The 18,266-nt window shown below is 45.5% G+C and overlaps 1 protein-coding gene across 1 annotated transcript; it reads left to right on the plus strand.

The window, feature by feature from the left end:
- Positions 1-1,938: 1,938 nt before the first annotated feature.
- Positions 1,939-11,095, plus strand: LOC136532902 (serine carboxypeptidase-like 51). Its single transcript, XM_066525481.1, has 13 exons — positions 1,939-2,083; positions 2,167-2,261; positions 2,393-2,500; positions 2,609-2,849; positions 2,958-3,001; positions 3,067-3,158; positions 3,253-3,367; positions 9,523-9,716; positions 9,802-9,871; positions 9,987-10,037; positions 10,673-10,725; positions 10,829-10,961; positions 11,039-11,095. Exons 1-13 carry the CDS (start codon positions 1,939-1,941, stop codon positions 11,093-11,095), a joined length of 1,398 nt encoding a protein of 465 aa, XP_066381578.1.
- Positions 11,096-18,266: the final 7,171 nt, after the last annotated feature.

Genomic DNA, 18,266 nt, shown 5'->3' on the forward strand with positions numbered 1-18,266 from the left:
GTTGCCCATCCCGTTTTCAGGTAGTGTGCAGTTCAAGTTCAGAACTACTTTGATGTTATCTGGTACTTCTTTGAGGGGTGGTTATTAGCACTTTTCATGAATGACTGATAGGGCTAAGGGCTTTATGCCTTTATCTATTTCGATTCGAAATGTAAGTCATTCTATACCTGCAGCCGTGTCTCTTATCAGAAAGGTTTAGTTTCGAACTATCGTGCAGATATAGGTGGCTTTTATTAGGTTAAGGGGCATTGTTTTTCAAGACAAATTTCATAATTGGTGGGTATAAATAGTATTTTAAATTTGGCATAAAACAATCACCTTTATCTTTGATGCAAATGGAGTCATGACACAACATCCCATGACGTGTAAAGTTATCGTAAGGCTTGTGCTCGATGCTATGCGCAATATTTTTGACCATTCTGATGTATGCATATGCTTTTTATGAAAATGCTATGTGCAATATTTCTGACCGTTTTGATGTATGCATGCATTTTATGAAAATAGGTCCGTATATAGCTAAGCAACATGTATCTTGCATGTAATCTAAGGTCAAATTAGACATTTTATAGTTTGCAATTTAGTCACGGTTTCTGTTATGAACGACGTATAGGAATATGAAGTAAAGAATCAAGCCACAGAGGAGACACACGATTTAACGTGGAAAACCCCTCCGATGTGAAGGGGAAAAACCACGGGCACCAGCCAGCAACAATCTCACTATCTCAAGAGTTTTGGGTTACACGCCTATGGCGGCTTACAAGAGAATCAAGTCTCCACGAAACCCTAGCAAGGGTGTATATACCGTACCGTACCGCGGGGCCCCCCCGCACCCCCCGAGCACAGGGGCGAGACCTGCCCAAGCCTCCGGCGACAGGCCTCCGCTTCGCTCCGTCAGAAGCCCGGCCTATATCCTGGAGTGAATTTGGAACAACTCCAACAGTTTCATACTCAAGGTGTTCTTGTTACAGATAGTTGTTAAAAGTCAAATAGCTAGCGACCGAGGGAGGGCTGGAAACTTTCAAAAGTGGGCTGAAACGTGGTGTCTATATTGTTAAGGCTGAGGAAGCCCAAGGAATTGCAAGTAAGTGTGTACTATAACAAGTACTTGAATTCATTATGTATTGCTGGAAAAAAAACTATAGCAGTTCTTCCTAGAATTTCTTAGATTTCTTGCCTGTCAGCTCTTGCAATTCGGGGGTGCAATCCTGATGTTACTATTTCACATATATATGAACATAAGAATGAAAAACGAAGAGAAACCTGATACATGTGGTACTTTGTGTTTTCATAGAAGAGTCTGAACTTCCTATTATTGACATACTAACTCAAGTGTAGAAATGCCAAAAACTTGTAAATGAAAAGATGGAGAACCCGCATGATGGAGAACACGGAGGAGGTGGAGAGACCGTGAACATTGAGGGGAGTTGTTGCGGATGACCGTAAACATTGAGGCTATGCCGAATCAGAAGCCGCAGTGGGACTTTAAGTCGGCTCCAAGGCGTAGGGATAGAACACACATGTTTTCTCAATCGTTCTCATACTTTTCTTGTGGAACATAATTTATTGAATGTGTGTATGTAATCCTTTTGCCGTGAATAAAGTTGTATGGTACACGTGCGTGTGTCTACGTGCCTATCCATCCACTAGTTCGGATAAACGAAGCAACAAAACAATATTCCTCCAGTTTATAAAAAACAGTACTCGGCCAAGGATGTCCATGGCACAAAACCATCGTACCCTGGCCTCCTCATTGTCTACTTCAGCGATACGTCACAACTCACAACGCATCGAGAAAAACGTACGCCAACAAAACAACTGGGATTTCTGCCTTGGCATCTCCGTTTGGGGCGCCACCTATGTAAAGCACGGCCTGCCACAGAGCAACTCCCACTCACAAGTCACCGACCTCAGCATCATCCATCCAGCCGTGCCGCCATCATGGACAGGTCCTTCTCCTTGCTTGCTCTGCTTTCTCTCCTCGTCGGCATCGGCCTGGGCTCGCTCCACTCCGGTTCCGCCGCGACGACCACCACCGGCACCCCTGACGGCTCAGAGCTGTGGGGGTACGTCGAAGTCCGGCCAAGTAAGTAACGCTAGCTCCTCCTCATCGATCACTTGCCAATCATCGAGCATTCTCTTTCTAGCTAGTCCATGTTGCCGTTGCAGAGGCTCACCTGTTCTGGTGGTACTACAAGAGCCCGCAGAGGACGTCGACGCCGACGAAGCCATGGCCGACAGTCCTCTGGCTGCAGGGTGGACCCGTATGCACCGCCTCCGCCTCTCCCCGTGCCGGAACATAATAACTCCTCCGCTTTCGAAGAACTCAAGAACATTATATGCCTTGATGAGCATTGTGATTCACCATGATCATATCGTCTTCTTGGCTACGCAGGGCGCGTCGGGCGTCGGGCTCGGTAACTTCCAGGAGATCGGGCCGCTGGACGTCAACCTGCAGCCACGAAACTCCACATGGCTCCAGAAGGCCGACCTCATCTTCGTGGTCAGACAGGGATCAGAGATTGTTCAATTCATAGTTCCATTCCTCTTGTTCATCTCCTTGCTGTCGCCATGTGTGTACTGATGAGTCAGTGTCGTTACTCTGTTACAGGACAACCCGGTGTGCGTCGGGTACAGCTACGTGGAGAACAGCAGCCTGCTGGTGACGACCGACTGGCAGCAGGCGGCGGACATGACGACGGTGCTCAAGGCGCTGGTGAAGGAGGTGCCCACGCTGCAGAGCAGCCCGCTGTTCCTGGTCGCCGAGTCCTACGGCGGCAAGTACGCCGCCACGCTCGGCGTGTCTGTCACCAGGGCCGTCCGCGCCGGCAAGCTCAATATCACGCTCGGAGGTAAAGTAAAACCCACAGCACTGATCACTGAACCAATGAATGAATTGATGGAGCAACGTGCTCTGAGATTCTCTCTTCTGATGAGATTCTCGTTTGTTTCTCCGGCAGGTGTCGCGCTCGGCGATAGCTTTATCTCGCCGGAGGATTTCACGGTGAGCACATGACATGAGCTTTGACTGCACAAAACCGAATTTATACTACTACTACGATTGAATAGTTAAATGCGTTCCGGGTGGTGCGGCTCTCGTACACGCTGCTGCTCCTGAGCGTGTCGAGGCTTGACGACAACGCCGCCGACGAAGCAAACAAGTAAGCAGAGCACACCACCGGCCGGCGCGCAGTCTAACCTACTCTGTGGTCTTTTCAATCACACATTCACACGGACGACTGCACGTAATCTCAGAATGGCGGAGACGGTGAAGGAGCAGATCGCGGTGGGCAATTTCATCGACGCGGCGGATTCGTGGAATGATCTAGTGGTGTATTTCATCCCCTCGCGGAGCGGCTTCGTTGTAAGTGCTGATCATTGACGACGCTGTCCGTTCAGTTACCTTCTGTCCAAAAAGATGCTGATGATCATACGCTGCAGCGATCAAATCGAGAGAGATGAGAGAAAAATCGAATCTTGTTCGAAGTCTGAACAATGGAAAGTAAAAAATTGATCCGGACTATAAATATTTAATAATTTTCTCTATCATTTTTCAGTTGATCTCCACCAATAGGCCCAATGACTTATTGGACCCTTGGATCTACGTCCTGATCGGGGGCGCCCAACCCTAATATGGTTGGTGGGCCCCTGTCGCACAACACTATAAAGATAGGTTTGGTTCACGACTCTAACTACGAGGTTGACCGGAGCCGCCGTGACCCACCAACATAAAACCTAATCTGATCTAAAGAAGAGTGCTGCCAGCGACGGGAAACCCCACCGACTCCGCCGTCGCCACTGGACTCCACTGCGCCGAGCTGTCGCGACACCGGCGTCCAAGCCGCTACGGCGCCATGGACCGAATGATGACCTATGGCGAGGTACATCAGCAGTTTCCGATCTAAGTAAGAAGCTTACCCCTTGATCTACTTTACAGAGGTATTATGTGATCCTTACAATGGTAACAGAGCCAAGGTTGTCAGTGTGTAGATCTAGTATATGTAGTGAATAGAAAAGAAATCAAAGAACAAGGGTTCGATCCGTTTCGGATTGAAACCCTAACCCTAACTGGGTAAAAGAAAAGAGAAAAGAGAACATGAGGGTGGCGGGCGTCACTGATTGCCGGTCACCACCGCCACCGCGCGGGGAAAGCGGCCGCACCGTCGTCTTCGCCGGCGCGCGGCAAGAAAAGATCAGAGGGTTCAACCGAACCCAAGCCGAAAGAAAAATGAATCGGGTTAATCCTAACCCTAACGAAATCTTAATCATAACCCTAATCCCAAATCGGCAAAGAACCAAGAAGAAATAGACAAGAAAGTAGAGAACCGATCAGATCTAGTTCGGATCTGAGAAGAAAGAGGGTTTTCCTAACCCTAACCCTAACTGGGTGAAAGAAAGATGAGAAGGAGGGCTCGGCTTCAAGTCTACTCGAAACCGAACCCTAATCCTGCAATCAATTCAGGAAAAGGAAGAACAGATTGAATCCCTAACTCTAACCCAAAACCCTAACCCTAGATTCCCATTCGGATAAAATTCGAGAAGAACAAAGAAAAGATCCAAAGAAAAGAAGGGGAAAGGGGAAGAGCTAGCAAGGCGGCTGACCTAAAGAAACCCTAACCCTAGATCCCCAAAATTGGTTGAATCCGAGAAGAACCAACAAGACCCAAATCAGAAGGGGAAGAAGGGGAAGGGGAGGCCTGCCTCGACGGCTGCTGACACCGCCGTAGTATGGCTCGCCGGTGCGCGGGGAGAAGAAGGCCGAGCCGGGGACGCTGCTCGCCAGGCTCAGCCAAGGGGGCATCGCGGCCAGGCCGCTCGACAGCGACGCGCTCGCCCGCTGGGGAGCGCGCACGCCGGCCAGGGGGCCGGCGACGGCGCCATGGCTGCTCGCTCCACCGCTTCGCTTGCTCAGTGTGCTGCGTGGCATGAGAGAAGAGGAGAGTGGAGACAGAGAGAGCGAAGAGAGAGAGGCAGGAGACGGAAATGAGATTAGGGTTTTGGGGATGAGCCGCGGCGCGGGTTTTGATCGGGCGAGACGTGCGGACGTCCGTCGGATCGGATCCAACGGCGCAGATCAACCGGGCCTATCTCGGCCCAGGCGGGCGAGCGCACCGGGCTGCTTTACCGGCCCAGGCCCAGGTTGCGGCCTGGGTCAGCGCAGCGCACGCGCCGCGCAAGTGAAAGGCCAGAGCTGGGCCGGGCCACTGTGCCAGTTCCGGCCCAAGATCAGTTTTTTCTTTTTTATTTTTCAGTAATTGCTTATTTCTGAATAATGAAAAATAGCTCAAAGAAAATAGAAAAAGTAATTTTTCCCTGTGGGTAAAATTCAAGAAATTGAGTATACGTTTTTCGCTGCTAAAGAAATTGTTTAATCTCCAGTTATTTTGAACCAACGTGATATTTAATTGGAGAAAAAGAGAGTTTTTTCCGCTGCTAAAGAAATTGTTTATTCTCCAGTTATTTTGAACCAACGTGATATTTAATAGGAGAAAAAGAGATTTTGACATGATTATGATGTTGTTATTTTCTGACCAACGTTGTTAATAATAATATCGTAATGATTTTATGCATTAATTCTATTTCTGCCCAACGGTGATGTAAAATTAGTGTATAAGAACAGTTATAAATTTTAATGATTTGATGCATTAATTCTATTTCTGCCCAACGGTGATGTAGAATTAGTGTATAAGAACAGTTGTATGTTTTAATTTTAACCAACGTTGGAATTAAGGCATGCAATTGTTGTTATTTTTTATGTTAGAAAAGACTGACCTGGCCTTCATCGTGGCTGAGGTGGACTAGGTAGTCACCTCACCGTGTCCCACTGAGTCTGTGGCACCAATGAGGAAGACAAACGAGACTGATGTCGCTTGGGCAACTAAAGAGAGGGATTTTGAATCCCAAAAGATGTTCTATGACCTTGAGCATATGATGTGGGTCACTGCCAACAAGAAATGTTTGACTGTGATAAAAAACATGATTGAGCCTACAATTATGGGCTCAATCTCAGAGTGTGACACGGTCACTGAGTACCTCGATAGAATAAAGAGTCAGTTCACTGGCTCTTCAAAGACATATGCTACCCAGCTGATAAAAGCAGCTAGCGACAGAGAGTTACTCTGGAAATGGTGGATAAGAGAGCTCATAATGCGTCATCAAAATTATGGCACTGTCGATGAGGCCATATTTCGAGGGAGAGAATAGAAAGACTAGTTAAGAATAATATTCTTCCTTCATTAGAGCTCTCAGATTTAGAACAATGTAGAGAATGCATGAAAGAAAAGTATGTAAAAAAAATTAAGAAAGATGCCAAACGAAGAGCAGAAATTTTACAGATTATTCATACAGACTTCTGTGATCCGTTTCCTGTAAAGAGTGTGGATAGTTATGATTCGTTCATAACATTCACAGATGATTACTCCCATTATGGCTATATTTATCCAATCAAAGAAAGAACAGAAGCATTGGATAAATTTAAGATATTTAAGGCAGAAGTTGAAAACCAACATAGTTTAAAGATTAAGATAGACATATCTGGCCGTAAGGGGAGTACTACGGTCGGCATACCCCATATGGCCAAGTTTCTAGACCTTTTGTAAGGTTCTTACAGGAGAATAGCAAAGTAGCCCAGTATTTTATACCGGGCGAACCTCAACAGAATGAAGTAGCTAAAAGTCACAATCGTACCCCGATGGATATGGTGCGCAGTATGATAAGTTACTCCACCTTACCGTTGAACCTGTGGATGGAGGCGTTAAAACTACCATTTATATTCTCAATAGAGTACCAAGTAAGTCGGTGCCTAAAACACCGTATGAGTTGTGGACAGGAAGAGTACCCTCACTAAACCACTTACGTGTGTGGGGGAGTCCTGCTGAGGCTAAAGTATTTAACCCAAACATTGGGAAGCTAGATCCCAAAATAGTAAGTTGCCATTTCATTGGCTACCCAGAAAAGTCAAAAGGTTTTCGATTCTACTGTCCAGACAGACATATAAAGTTTATGGAAATGAGACACGTTGTCTTCCTAGAGGATGAAATGATGAGGGGGAGCATGGTAGCTCAAGAAATTGACCTTGAAGAGAAGTGGGTGTATACGCCCACTCCGATGATTCATGAGCTAATTTTCTCACTACCTGCTATCGCTGCACCGACAGTGCAAGATACTGTGGTGCCAGCACCTGTTGTTATTCCGTCTGTGGCAACAATGAATGACGATGAGGATCCTGTTCTTCAGGATCCTATAGAACCTATTGCCACACATGAGGGGGAGCAACAACAGCCTCAAACACAAGATGTGCCAAATGTGGAGGCCCCTAGAAGGTCTCAAAGAGTTAGAAAATCAGCTATTTCTACTGACTATGAAGTATACAATACTGAGGAATTTCAAATGGAGGATGATCCCACCTCATTTGAATAAGCCATGAGAAGTGATCATTCATCAAAGTGGCTTGAGGCCATGGAAGATGAAATGAAATCTATGAATGCCAATAAAGTTTGGGACTTGAATATAATTCCTAAAGGAGCCAAAACAGTAGGCTATAAATGGGTCTACAAAACAAAACTTGACTCTCAAGGGAATATATAGAGATATAAAGTGAGACTTGTGGCAAAAGGCTTTACGCAAAGAGAAGGGATTGATTACAATGAGATATTTTCTCCAGTCTCATGTAAGGATTTCTTCAGAATCATAATGGCATTAGTGGCACATTACGATTTAGAATTACATCAGATAGATGTAAAGACGACATTTTTCAACGGGGACTTGGAGGAAAATGTTTACATGGCACAACCGAAAGGTTTTGTCATGAAAGAAAAAGAACGAATGGGATGCCGCTTAAAGAAATCCATTTATGGATTGAAACAAGCTTCAAGATATTGGTACTTGAAGTTTGATCGGACAATAAGAAATTTTAGGTTTAAAGAGAATATAGAGGACAATTGTGTCTATGTAAAGTTTAAAAATGGGAAGTTTATCTTCCTTGTCCTGTATGTGGATGATATCTTACTTGCTAGTAGTGATGTCAGTCTACTACTAGAGACAAAGAAGTTTTTGTCCTCAAAATTTGATATGAAAGATCTTGGTGAAGCTTCGTTCGTTCTAGGGATCGAGATTCACCGAGATAGAAGTAAAGGGGTATTAAGACTGTTACAAAAGGCATACATGGAAAGGATCTTAAAGAAATTTAGTATGTACAAATATAGTCCCTTACCTGCTCCTATAGTCAAGGGTGACAGATATGGGGATTTTCAATGCCCTAGGAACCAGTATAAGATCGATCAAATTGAAAATGGTTCCATATGCTTCAGTTGTTGGAAGCTTGCAATATGCTCAAGTATGTACATGCCCTAACTTGGCATTTGTTAACGGGTTACTTGGCAGATTCCAAAGCAATCCTAGAACAGAACACTGGAAATTAGTAAAGAAAGTCTTGCGTTATTTGCAAGGAATGAAAGGCCTCATGATGAGTATAGAAGATCTGATTCACTCCATATAGTGGGATATTCAGATTCTGATTATGCGGGAGATGATAGAAAATCCACGTCTAGACGTGTATTCACTCTCGCAAGGGAAACTATTTTATGGAAAAGCTCAAAGCAAACCATCACTACATCATCCACAATGTATGCTGAGTTTGTAGCATGGTATGAGGCAACGGAGCAGATGAACTGGCTAAAGAAGTTCATACCTGGTTTAAAGGTGGTTGACGACATCTATAGACCACTTAAGTTATACTGCGATCATAATCCGACAGTACAATATGTTCACAACAATAAGTCAAGTGGTGCTGCCAAACACATTGACATAAAATATTATGTTGTGAAAGATAAAGTCCAGGATCATGTCATAAGTCTTGAGCATATAAGTACTGAAAAGATGCTCGCGGATCCGCTTACAAAAGGCTTACCACCCAACGTGTTCAGAGAACATGTAGCTAGCATGGATTTAAGGGAAAGCCTAAAATTCCTGGACAAAAGAAGGTGGTGTGTTGTAGCTGTTAAATCTATCGACAATTGACCGTGACGATGAAACATGCTCCATGTGCTAATCTATAATGGAATGAACAAAAGTAAATGATATGAAATTAAAAGATGGTAGTGAGATCAAGGGGGAGAATGTTAGTTGATCTCCACCAATAGGCCCAACGGCCTATTGGGCCCTTGGATCTGTGCCCTGATCGGGGGCGCCCAACCCTAATACGGTTGGTGGGCCCCTGTCGCACAGCACTATAAAGATAGGTGAGTTTCACGGCTCTAACTACGAGGTTGACTGGAGCCGCCGTGACCCACCAACAGAAAACCTAATCCGATCTAAAGAAGAGTGCTGCCAGCGACGGGAAGCCCCACCGACTCCGCCATCGCCACTGGACTCCACTGCGTCGAGCTGCCGCGACACCGGCGTCCAAGCCGCTGCGGCGCCATGGACCGAATGATGACCTAGGGTGAGGTACATCAACAGTTTTCTGATCTAAGTAAGAAGCTTACCCCTGATCTACTTTACAGAGGTATTATGTGATCCTTACAGTACAATTTCCTTCTGGACGATGGCATGGACCTCTTGTCGGCAGACACACTGGCTAGGTCGTCGCCCAACAACGTCCAGGCGTTGAGGTACTCGACATACCTCGGCAGCCGGGGCTCGAATGGCTCCAACACCATCGGTGGCATCATGAATGGAGTCATCAAGGAGAAACTCAAGATCATCCCCAAGGACCTCAAGTGAGCATCGTTTTTGCACCGAGAGAACCACTTTCCTGCACTATGTTTCCCTATCAATGTTATCATTCTGGATTTGCAATTGCAGGTGGCATGAGCTTAATCATGCTGTTTATAACGCTTTGGGCAATGATATGATGAAACCAAGAATCGATGAGGTGAGTGAGCTAGCTAGTACGGCTCAACGTGGATGAACATATTTCTAATTTCGAAAGGTTTCAGGAACGAGCAGGTCAGTCACTTGACTTCGAGTTCTTTCTTTTACATTTACAGGTTGATGAGCTATTGTCTTATGGTGTCAATGTGACGGTGTACAATGGCCAGGTCAGTACTATTCTGCCATTTCAACTACTAGATTCTTGAGTTCTCCACTCTGCTGGCAGAAACTTTACATCATGAAAGCAAAGGACTTACCATGTTCAAATCAATAAATTTATTTAAGTGGGACAAAATGAAGTCATTTTTTGGACTTGTGTCCACGAATAAAGTTACATGTACAAGTACAGTGATGAAATATAAGTGAATTACTCCTATCTTTCACTATTAGCTTATGATTTTGGATTGAATTGATCGATATCTTTGTAACTTAGAGATATCAGGACTCTGGTTGCCTGGTTGGTGCAAATTAAATAAAAGAAATGTTGCTCTCGCCCATATTCTATCTCTATGGGGATAGTTGGATTGCTTGCCTTTTCCCGGTAGCTTTTAGGTCAATCACGTTGGTACAACCATGCGGAATATCTGTTAGTGACTGAGATCTTCATTACAAAAGTAGGTATCCTTTCTAGAAAATGTGAACCTTGATTGTCAAGTTTAATCAAATATGGTACATATGGATAACCTGCCTCGGTAAGGCATCTGGGTTATCCATTCTTATATTATTCAATCAAAATGCATATGATTTAGGCTGCAATTTTTAGTGCTGCTATTGATATCTATGTGTTTTCCTTAATCTAAAGCTTGACATAATTTGCTCAACCATCGGCGCAGAAACATGGGTTCAGAAGCTCAAGTAAGTTATCGTCTTTTCCCGTATGAGTATATATGTTACAAAAAGGGTTCAGAAATTTCTTTTTGAATGGTCGAATGCTCATTTGGAGATACAATAATCTCAGATGGGATGGGTTGAAGACCTTTCTGAGTCTACCGAGGCAATCTCTGTACTGTGGCCCCAGCAAAGAAACCAAGGCTTTTGTTAGGTCCTACAAGAACTTGCACTTCTACTGGATTCTTGGAGCTGGGCACTTTGTAAGTCCATAGCATGTGAGCTTCTTAAACCTGGATGCCTATAAGAAGATTTTCATTCATCTGTTCACTGTTTGTAGGTGCCTGTTGACCAGCCTTGTATTGCACTTAGCATGATCGGCAACATAACTCAGTAGCCAACCACAACAAGTCATGATTTTTTTTGTGGTATGAGTTTAGGCAGCTCGCACAAGGACAACATAATGTACCATTCTCAAAGAAGCACATTTTCAGATAAGATTATACTTGAAGGACAATAGGGTGTTAGGAAAAGATGGCATAATTGTTTCTCTAGACGAAAGAGAGAAAAAAAGGTCCTTTTATGATTTGCATTGTATCAATAATTTATGTTTCAATTTGGAAGAGAGCTAAAAGGCGTATGTGTAATAAGTGGTCCAACATATGTAGTAAAATCTATTTGAATTGTGTGCTTGCCCTTTAAATCGGCCACCTCTTCCATGAACCTCTGGACCTCTTGCTTGAGTTCATCATTTTCCACCGCAATGAAGTCATCACATGATTCTACAATAACTTTCTCAAGACAAGTTTCATTGCAAGTGGCTAAATCACAAGGAATGCATGATCTACCTTCAAAGTAGGAATTGAACAAGAGGTAGATTGATTTGTGCATAAAATAGGTTCTTCATTCGTGCATGAACCTCTGCACATCTTGGGTATCTTAAAATACCTCCCTTATGATAGCTCCCGACATTCACGTACACTGCAATAGAGCATGTCACAACCTCTCATCAAGTATTTCTCCATAGACAATAGCTACATCGTCTTCTCATTAAGGAAGCACAATGCGCTGTGATAATTTCATGACTTTCTATTAATGATCTCGTCACCACGACAAAGGATCCCACCTTTTATGTCTATCCCTAGAAATTAGATCTTAAGACTAAACATACATTCCACACATAGCACAAGTTTGAGGGTAATAAATTCATAAGAAATATGAACTCAAAATACTGCAAACAAGATACATGGGGGTGTCAAATAGGGTTTATCCCCGGCAAGTAAGTACAAGATGTCCTAGGCTCTGGAAAAAACTCGAGAAACAGGGAAAATACAACCATCCCTCCCACGACAATGCATTAAGAAGAAACTTCTTGCTTCCAAGCTACGAGAACATCCCGAAGGCCGACTGGCTTGGACGTGCCACCGAATACCATGGACACATGCCGGCGGTCCTAGACTGTAGATGATCAACCTTGCATGGAGACCAGTCATATGATGAATTGTAACACACTCGGTGTTACACTGTATAACTTTTTGCTAAAACACTGCATGAGCATCATACTTATGTGTAAATGTATGAGTTATAGAGTGTAAAGCAATATACGGAACTTGAAACGTTCATCGAAAACACGAAACAAATATTACATTTCATGTCACGTTTATCATTTAGGGTTCTAAATGAATTTTACTGAACAAAAATGTTATAGAACGTATATGCGAAACTTTAGTACAGTTTGTAGTATGGACTTTGTAGGTGACGGTGAAATACTCGCGGTCGAGAACGGGATTCGCTAGCTAGTGTATCGAATAGCTTGAAAATCCAATTCGACGCGAATCTGATCGTGATTTGGTCGAAATTCCTAACTCGGAAAATGGTTCGACGAAGCTTAGTTCAACAATTTTTATAGGAGAATTGGGTTAAGTAGTGGTAAGATATTTTGGCTTAGTTTGATAGCCCTATGTACCCTCTTGAGTATAGAAAAACTAGTCTGGCATTTGAATCATCGGGTTTGATTTTTGGAACGCTTTAAAAGTCGTGCGCATGATGATTCCAGTCTGTTTCAGCGTCTGGCCACGGTCACCACTGCCCTGTGCCATGTAGGCACGCTGGCCGCGCACGCGCGTGCCTGGCCGCTTCCGGTTGGCCGCGGTGGCCAGCTGCCCAAGTAGTGCAGCTGCGCCTCACACTGCTACGGCGTGAACCCGTGTCAACATCGCTGCTGTGCCCTTGGGCCACTCGCGTCGCGTCGTTGCCGGCCTTGCTCCGCCGGTCGCCGTCGCGTTCGCTTGGCCGCTCTACTGCCTCGCGCTCACCCGATGGTACCGTGCATGAGTGGCCACGCTTGGCTCTACCCACACGTCGCCTTGCCGCGCGTGGGATTGCCGCCTGCTCTTGCCATAACTTTGGCTCGTCAACACTGCGCTGTTGCCTCCCCTAGCCGGCGCCGTCCACTGCGGCGCAGTACTGAGCCGCCGTCGGCTTGTGGGTTATGGCATTATGGCATTGCGCTGTTGCCTCCCCTAGCCGGCGCCGTCCCCATGCACGCTTGTGCTTTGAGTTGACGGCCACGTCCCGTCGCGACAGCGCCGAGCCAAACCTTGCCTACCTTCCCTGTTCCTCGATCGCCATGTCATCGGACCTGCTCCCTTAAATTCGCCGTGGTGGAGGCACCGTAGCCCAATTAACCCCGTCCGCAACTCTGTCGTGTAGCCCGCCAATGCCCCGACCGCACCTTTGCAGCGAGCCTCGCCATGCCGTGCTCCAATTTGGAGCTACCGTCCGCTGGGTCAATAAGACCATGTTGGCATGTGCCGTCAGCAAGCCACCTATCCAGAGCAGCTCGTGTCAATTCCTTGCACCACCAGCTTTGCCTTGACATGTTAATCTCCCGGCGCACCTCTGCCGAAGCGCTACCGCCGCCTAGCCTCCCCCGACGCAGTCGTGCCACTATCGTGCACCACTACACCGTCCGTGCGCACGCGGCCAGCTCGGCTCGGGTAGTCTACGATCGAACCACCGCCTTGATTCGTTTCGTGGTTAGTTACTTGAGCTCACTAGCTACCCCATTTTCTCCGACTTTGTTGTCACTCACCGGAACGCCACCACCGTGGTTGCAGGATCTCCGCCACCGTGGTCCGACCTCGCTGCAGTGTCCCAGCTCACGTTTCCTTCGTCCAGCGCTTCGCGTTCACTCCTAGGTAAGTGTCGGCCCCGTAGTTAGGGCGGGGAAGGGTTGGGCTCGCTGGCGTAGCCGCCCGGTGCCAGTGCCGCCGTGCCGGTGCGCGCGTGGGTGCCCGGGGGACTTGGCTGTGGTAAAGAAGGAAAAGGGGAGAGTTATATTCGTAAGATAGCTGACTGAAGAAATAGTACTGTGGACCTTGGTTAGATTCAGTAGGAGAAGGAGGATGTTTTAGCAAATGTTTCGGCACGCGCGGGCCTTCCCGTCACGAGCCATCGTCGCTCAGCTGGGCCGCGCCTCTGCGTAGGCCGCGCTGGTGGTGCATGGGCGCACGCATGCACCGCGTGGTTGTGGGCCGCGCTGCGAGTTGGGCCGCGCAATAGAAATTGGTTTTTCAATTTCTAGTGAAATAGTAAAGACTTATTCAATTTAGTTTGAGCTAAATTTTGATAATTTATATAAATCTTGTAGATGTTTAAAAATAGTGAAACCAAGTTTGTTAGGTTAATAAAAATACCATCTATCTGTTAGTATAGTTAGTTTACAGTTAGCTGTGATAGTGATAGGTTCATAAATCCAAACTAGAGAGCTTAGTATTATGTAGATTAATATTTGTAGGAATTTTTGTGGTAGATTGGTGATAGCTATAGCTATGAAATTTTAACAGTAGGCTCATTAGATTATTATGTACTTGCTGTAAATGTTGTAGCCCTAGAGTAGGTTGATAAATAAAGTAGCTATTATCCTTATTTTATCATATATAGAGTAAATCGGTATTAGGAGTAAGAATACCTTTAGTTGCTATGATAATGTATGTCATGTTTCATACTTGTTAGTGGTAACAGTAGGTAACTTAGTACCTTAGCTGGTAGGACTAGCTTAGTAACTTGATAGATGTAGTTTATTTTAAGAGCTGCTGTTGCCATATTATTAAGTGTTGCATCATCATTTTACGCATGTAGATCACGAGTTGGTAGAGTTCGTGCCTGTGGACGAATAGGATTATGAACAGATCATTGAGGAGTACGAGGAGGAGATCCTCATGCAGGAGGGAGCCCCGGAGCCTTTTGGTGTTGACTTTGCTGACCCGTCGCCTACCCAAGGCAAGCCCCGGTGCATAACCCCTATTTTTAGTGATCACTGAAGATATATATGATGTGCATTTACGTTACATGTATTTTATGGAAACTATGTGCATAAATATATATACCTATGAGTCCTACTAGTACAGGTCACGTAGCTGCTATGCTCAGGATATCGGTAGTGTGAGTAACCTGTCGTTACTCACAAATAGGTGATAATTATGATCACTCATGATAAAATGGTGGAAAGGAAAGTGGTGACCGGGCAGGGATATGATTTGGGTACTGGTGGGTGTAAGGGGCTGTGTCCTGCGGCCAACAGGGCATAGCTTGGTTATACTTTTTCCCTGTCTGTGTCAATTAAGGACCGGCCGTTGTATTGGACGCTAGGTAAGTCATAGACTTATTATTCTGAGCACATACATGGGTATGGGCGTAGAGAAGAATCGTTGCTCTCTTGTCGTGGATCCGGCTCTTTCTGGATCGATTGATTGGAGGTGGGGATGGTGGAGGTCCTTGCACCGCACTGAGTCCGGGACTCAGGAGTGGGGGCTTGGAGTCCAAGTTTAGAAGGGGACCTAGACACCCAAGACAGGAGGGTGATGGGTTGGTCCTGCTTGTGCCTGGGGTACAAGCGGGACGTGTGTTTTCGGAGTACCTAGCTGGGGGCATTGATTCGCGAATCGCTGGGAAATACGGTACGACTTGTCTAAACTCTAGCACCGTAGTAAGAACTGGAAGATGAAAGGTGATGAAATGGAACTGATTGCTCAACTCTTCATTGAAAGTAGAACATGTGCTTACATAGACTGGATAGATAATAAATTAATATGACTGTTAATAATAACATAAATAAGGACTCGCTATTAGTATTGCTTTTTGCAAAAAGGAAACCCAACAAACCATAAAGCTTTGCATGTTCATTGGAGTCGGGAAATTATTCCCACTAGACGGATAAGTCTTGCGAATACATTGTGTACTCAGGGTTTATTTACCCCTGTTGTAGGTAATGCATGAGGAGTATCATTGTGTGGAGGATTCTTCTAGTGGGCACAGACGGAATCCTTGCTTACTATCGCTAGCTATTGACTCGATGTTTATCTGCATTCCGCTATTTATTATTCCGCACTCTGATATTTGGTAATGTAATAATGTAATTTTAAGAACTTCTAATGTATGAAATGGATAAGTATTGTAACTCGTTCTCATTATTGGATCCTTGGGGAAAATGTAGATCTTTCGGGCTCTCCCTTGGGGTGTGCCCGACGGATACCGCCCGCTGTAGCCTACTTACGGGGTGCTTATTGTCTGGTGGAAGACGAGCACCTCCGTAAGTGTGTTATTTCGGATGGTTCTGCCACATAAATCATTGTACGTAGATGGATATGTTTGGTGGTGCGTCGTAGTGCCACCGGTGGTTTATGATTTGTAGCATTGATGTTGTGTTGCTTCCTAGTCGTGGGCTCGCTTCACAACCCTCTGTTATGTTGTTCTACATAAAGCCTCTGCCCACGAAGATGTATTTTCCATATGTGACAGTCATTTGAGAAAAGGTGTTAGTGGAGGGTAGGGTTACCCCATATACCAAAAAAGAGTCAAGTCTTAAAGCTTGATACAAAAAATAAAATTATCATCTATATGAGACACAAAGAACTGAAGTCATTGGATTCCAGAGACCGGCATGCCTGGATTAGATGATCTTTACTGTTATCTATGAGTTGTAACAGTGCCTAAACTCAGAGCTAGCGCGTCGCTCTGAATAAAACCTAAAAAAAATGTGTGTTTTGTATTTATGAAAAACAATCATTATCCCAGGACAGCCAAAAAATTGCCCAACACAAGCTTGCAGCGCCAACCAATACTAGTAAGTTATGTTTCCTAGCCCCCTAAATTTGACCAATTATTAAATAAATGATCTGCCTTAATAGGTGGAGGAGGCATACATATACACCAAAATAATTTTGCATAATGAACAATGGAAAAAAGAAGTGTTGAATGGTTTTCACCTTAGCTTACTACTACAACAACAACAAAAATAGCGGTAATACTCCTATCAAAACGTCCGTCCGTCCAGAAGGGACGGACCCGCCTCGCGTCGCGCATCCCTGCGCCTCCCGCCTTGCACCTTGTGTGCCCCTACGCCTCCTGCCTCACGCTGTGCGCCCCTACGCCTCACGCCTCACACAGTCACACTAGACCCGCCTCACGCCGTGCGCCCCCGCACCTCGCGCCTCACGCGATCGGACCGGACCTACCTCACGCCACATGTGCCTCGCGCCTCGTGCTGCGCACCCCACCTGTGCCGCATGCCATCCGCGCCTCATGCCTCGTGCCCCCGCTCGTGCCTCACGCCACGCGCCGCCCGCGCCTCACGCTGTGCTCCCCTGCGCCGGGTCAACAAGCCTCCATTGGGCGGTAGCAAGTAGATGAGCACATGTTACAACCGTATGTTTCATGCATTTCAGATGTTGCAAATGTTTCATCTAGATATTGCAAATAGATCTGGTGTTTCTTATGTTGCAATGGCTATACACGTAGGTTGCAAGTGTATGTTTCAGCTGTTCCAAATGTATGTTGCAAGTGTTTTATCTAGATATTACATATGTTGAAGTGGCTATACATGTATATTGCAACTGTATGTTCTAAATATTTCACTTGTTTCAGACCTATATTGTAAGTGCTTCATCTAGATGTTGCATATGTTGCAGACATATGTTGTAAGCGTCTATTCAAAATGTTTCATTTACTTCATACGTATGTTGCAAGTGTGTTTATGTGGATGTAGTTGCTATGCACATATGTTGTTTCACCTTGTTTCAGATGTATGTTGCAGAAGTGCTTTCATGTTGCAACATTAGCAGGCATGGGAAGCGGGCGCATGCAGATGCGGTCCCCACATGCGCGGCAAGCGAAGCGGGCATGTCATGTGTCAACATGCATGTGGCGCGGTCCCTACCTGCATGCACATCAACAAGCATGTGGCGCATAGCTGCATGAGTATGTGCACGGCATGCAGGCATAGCAGTTGCATGCGGCATGCGGGGGCGGATGTGCAGACGCAACAGTTGCAGATAGGGCAAGCGCCGTTCCATTTCTTCATGAGTGGAGCGTATTCGCTTGGGAACCGTACATGCATAGGAAAATTGCTACCGCTCCATACAGTAGAGAGAGGATGCCGCTGGCGTATGCCCAAAAATTAGAGAGTAATTTACAGCAGCTTGTCTCTCCCGGCACTAGACAAAAAGCAGTTTGTCATGTGGTACAATATTTACATGAGTCTGTCTACTCTACACACGTGTGTTTTA

Source organism: Miscanthus floridulus, unplaced genomic scaffold, assembly GCF_019320115.1.
Source record: "Miscanthus floridulus cultivar M001 unplaced genomic scaffold, ASM1932011v1 fs_737_6_7, whole genome shotgun sequence".
Taxonomy (NCBI): Eukaryota; Viridiplantae; Streptophyta; class Magnoliopsida; order Poales; family Poaceae; genus Miscanthus; species Miscanthus floridulus.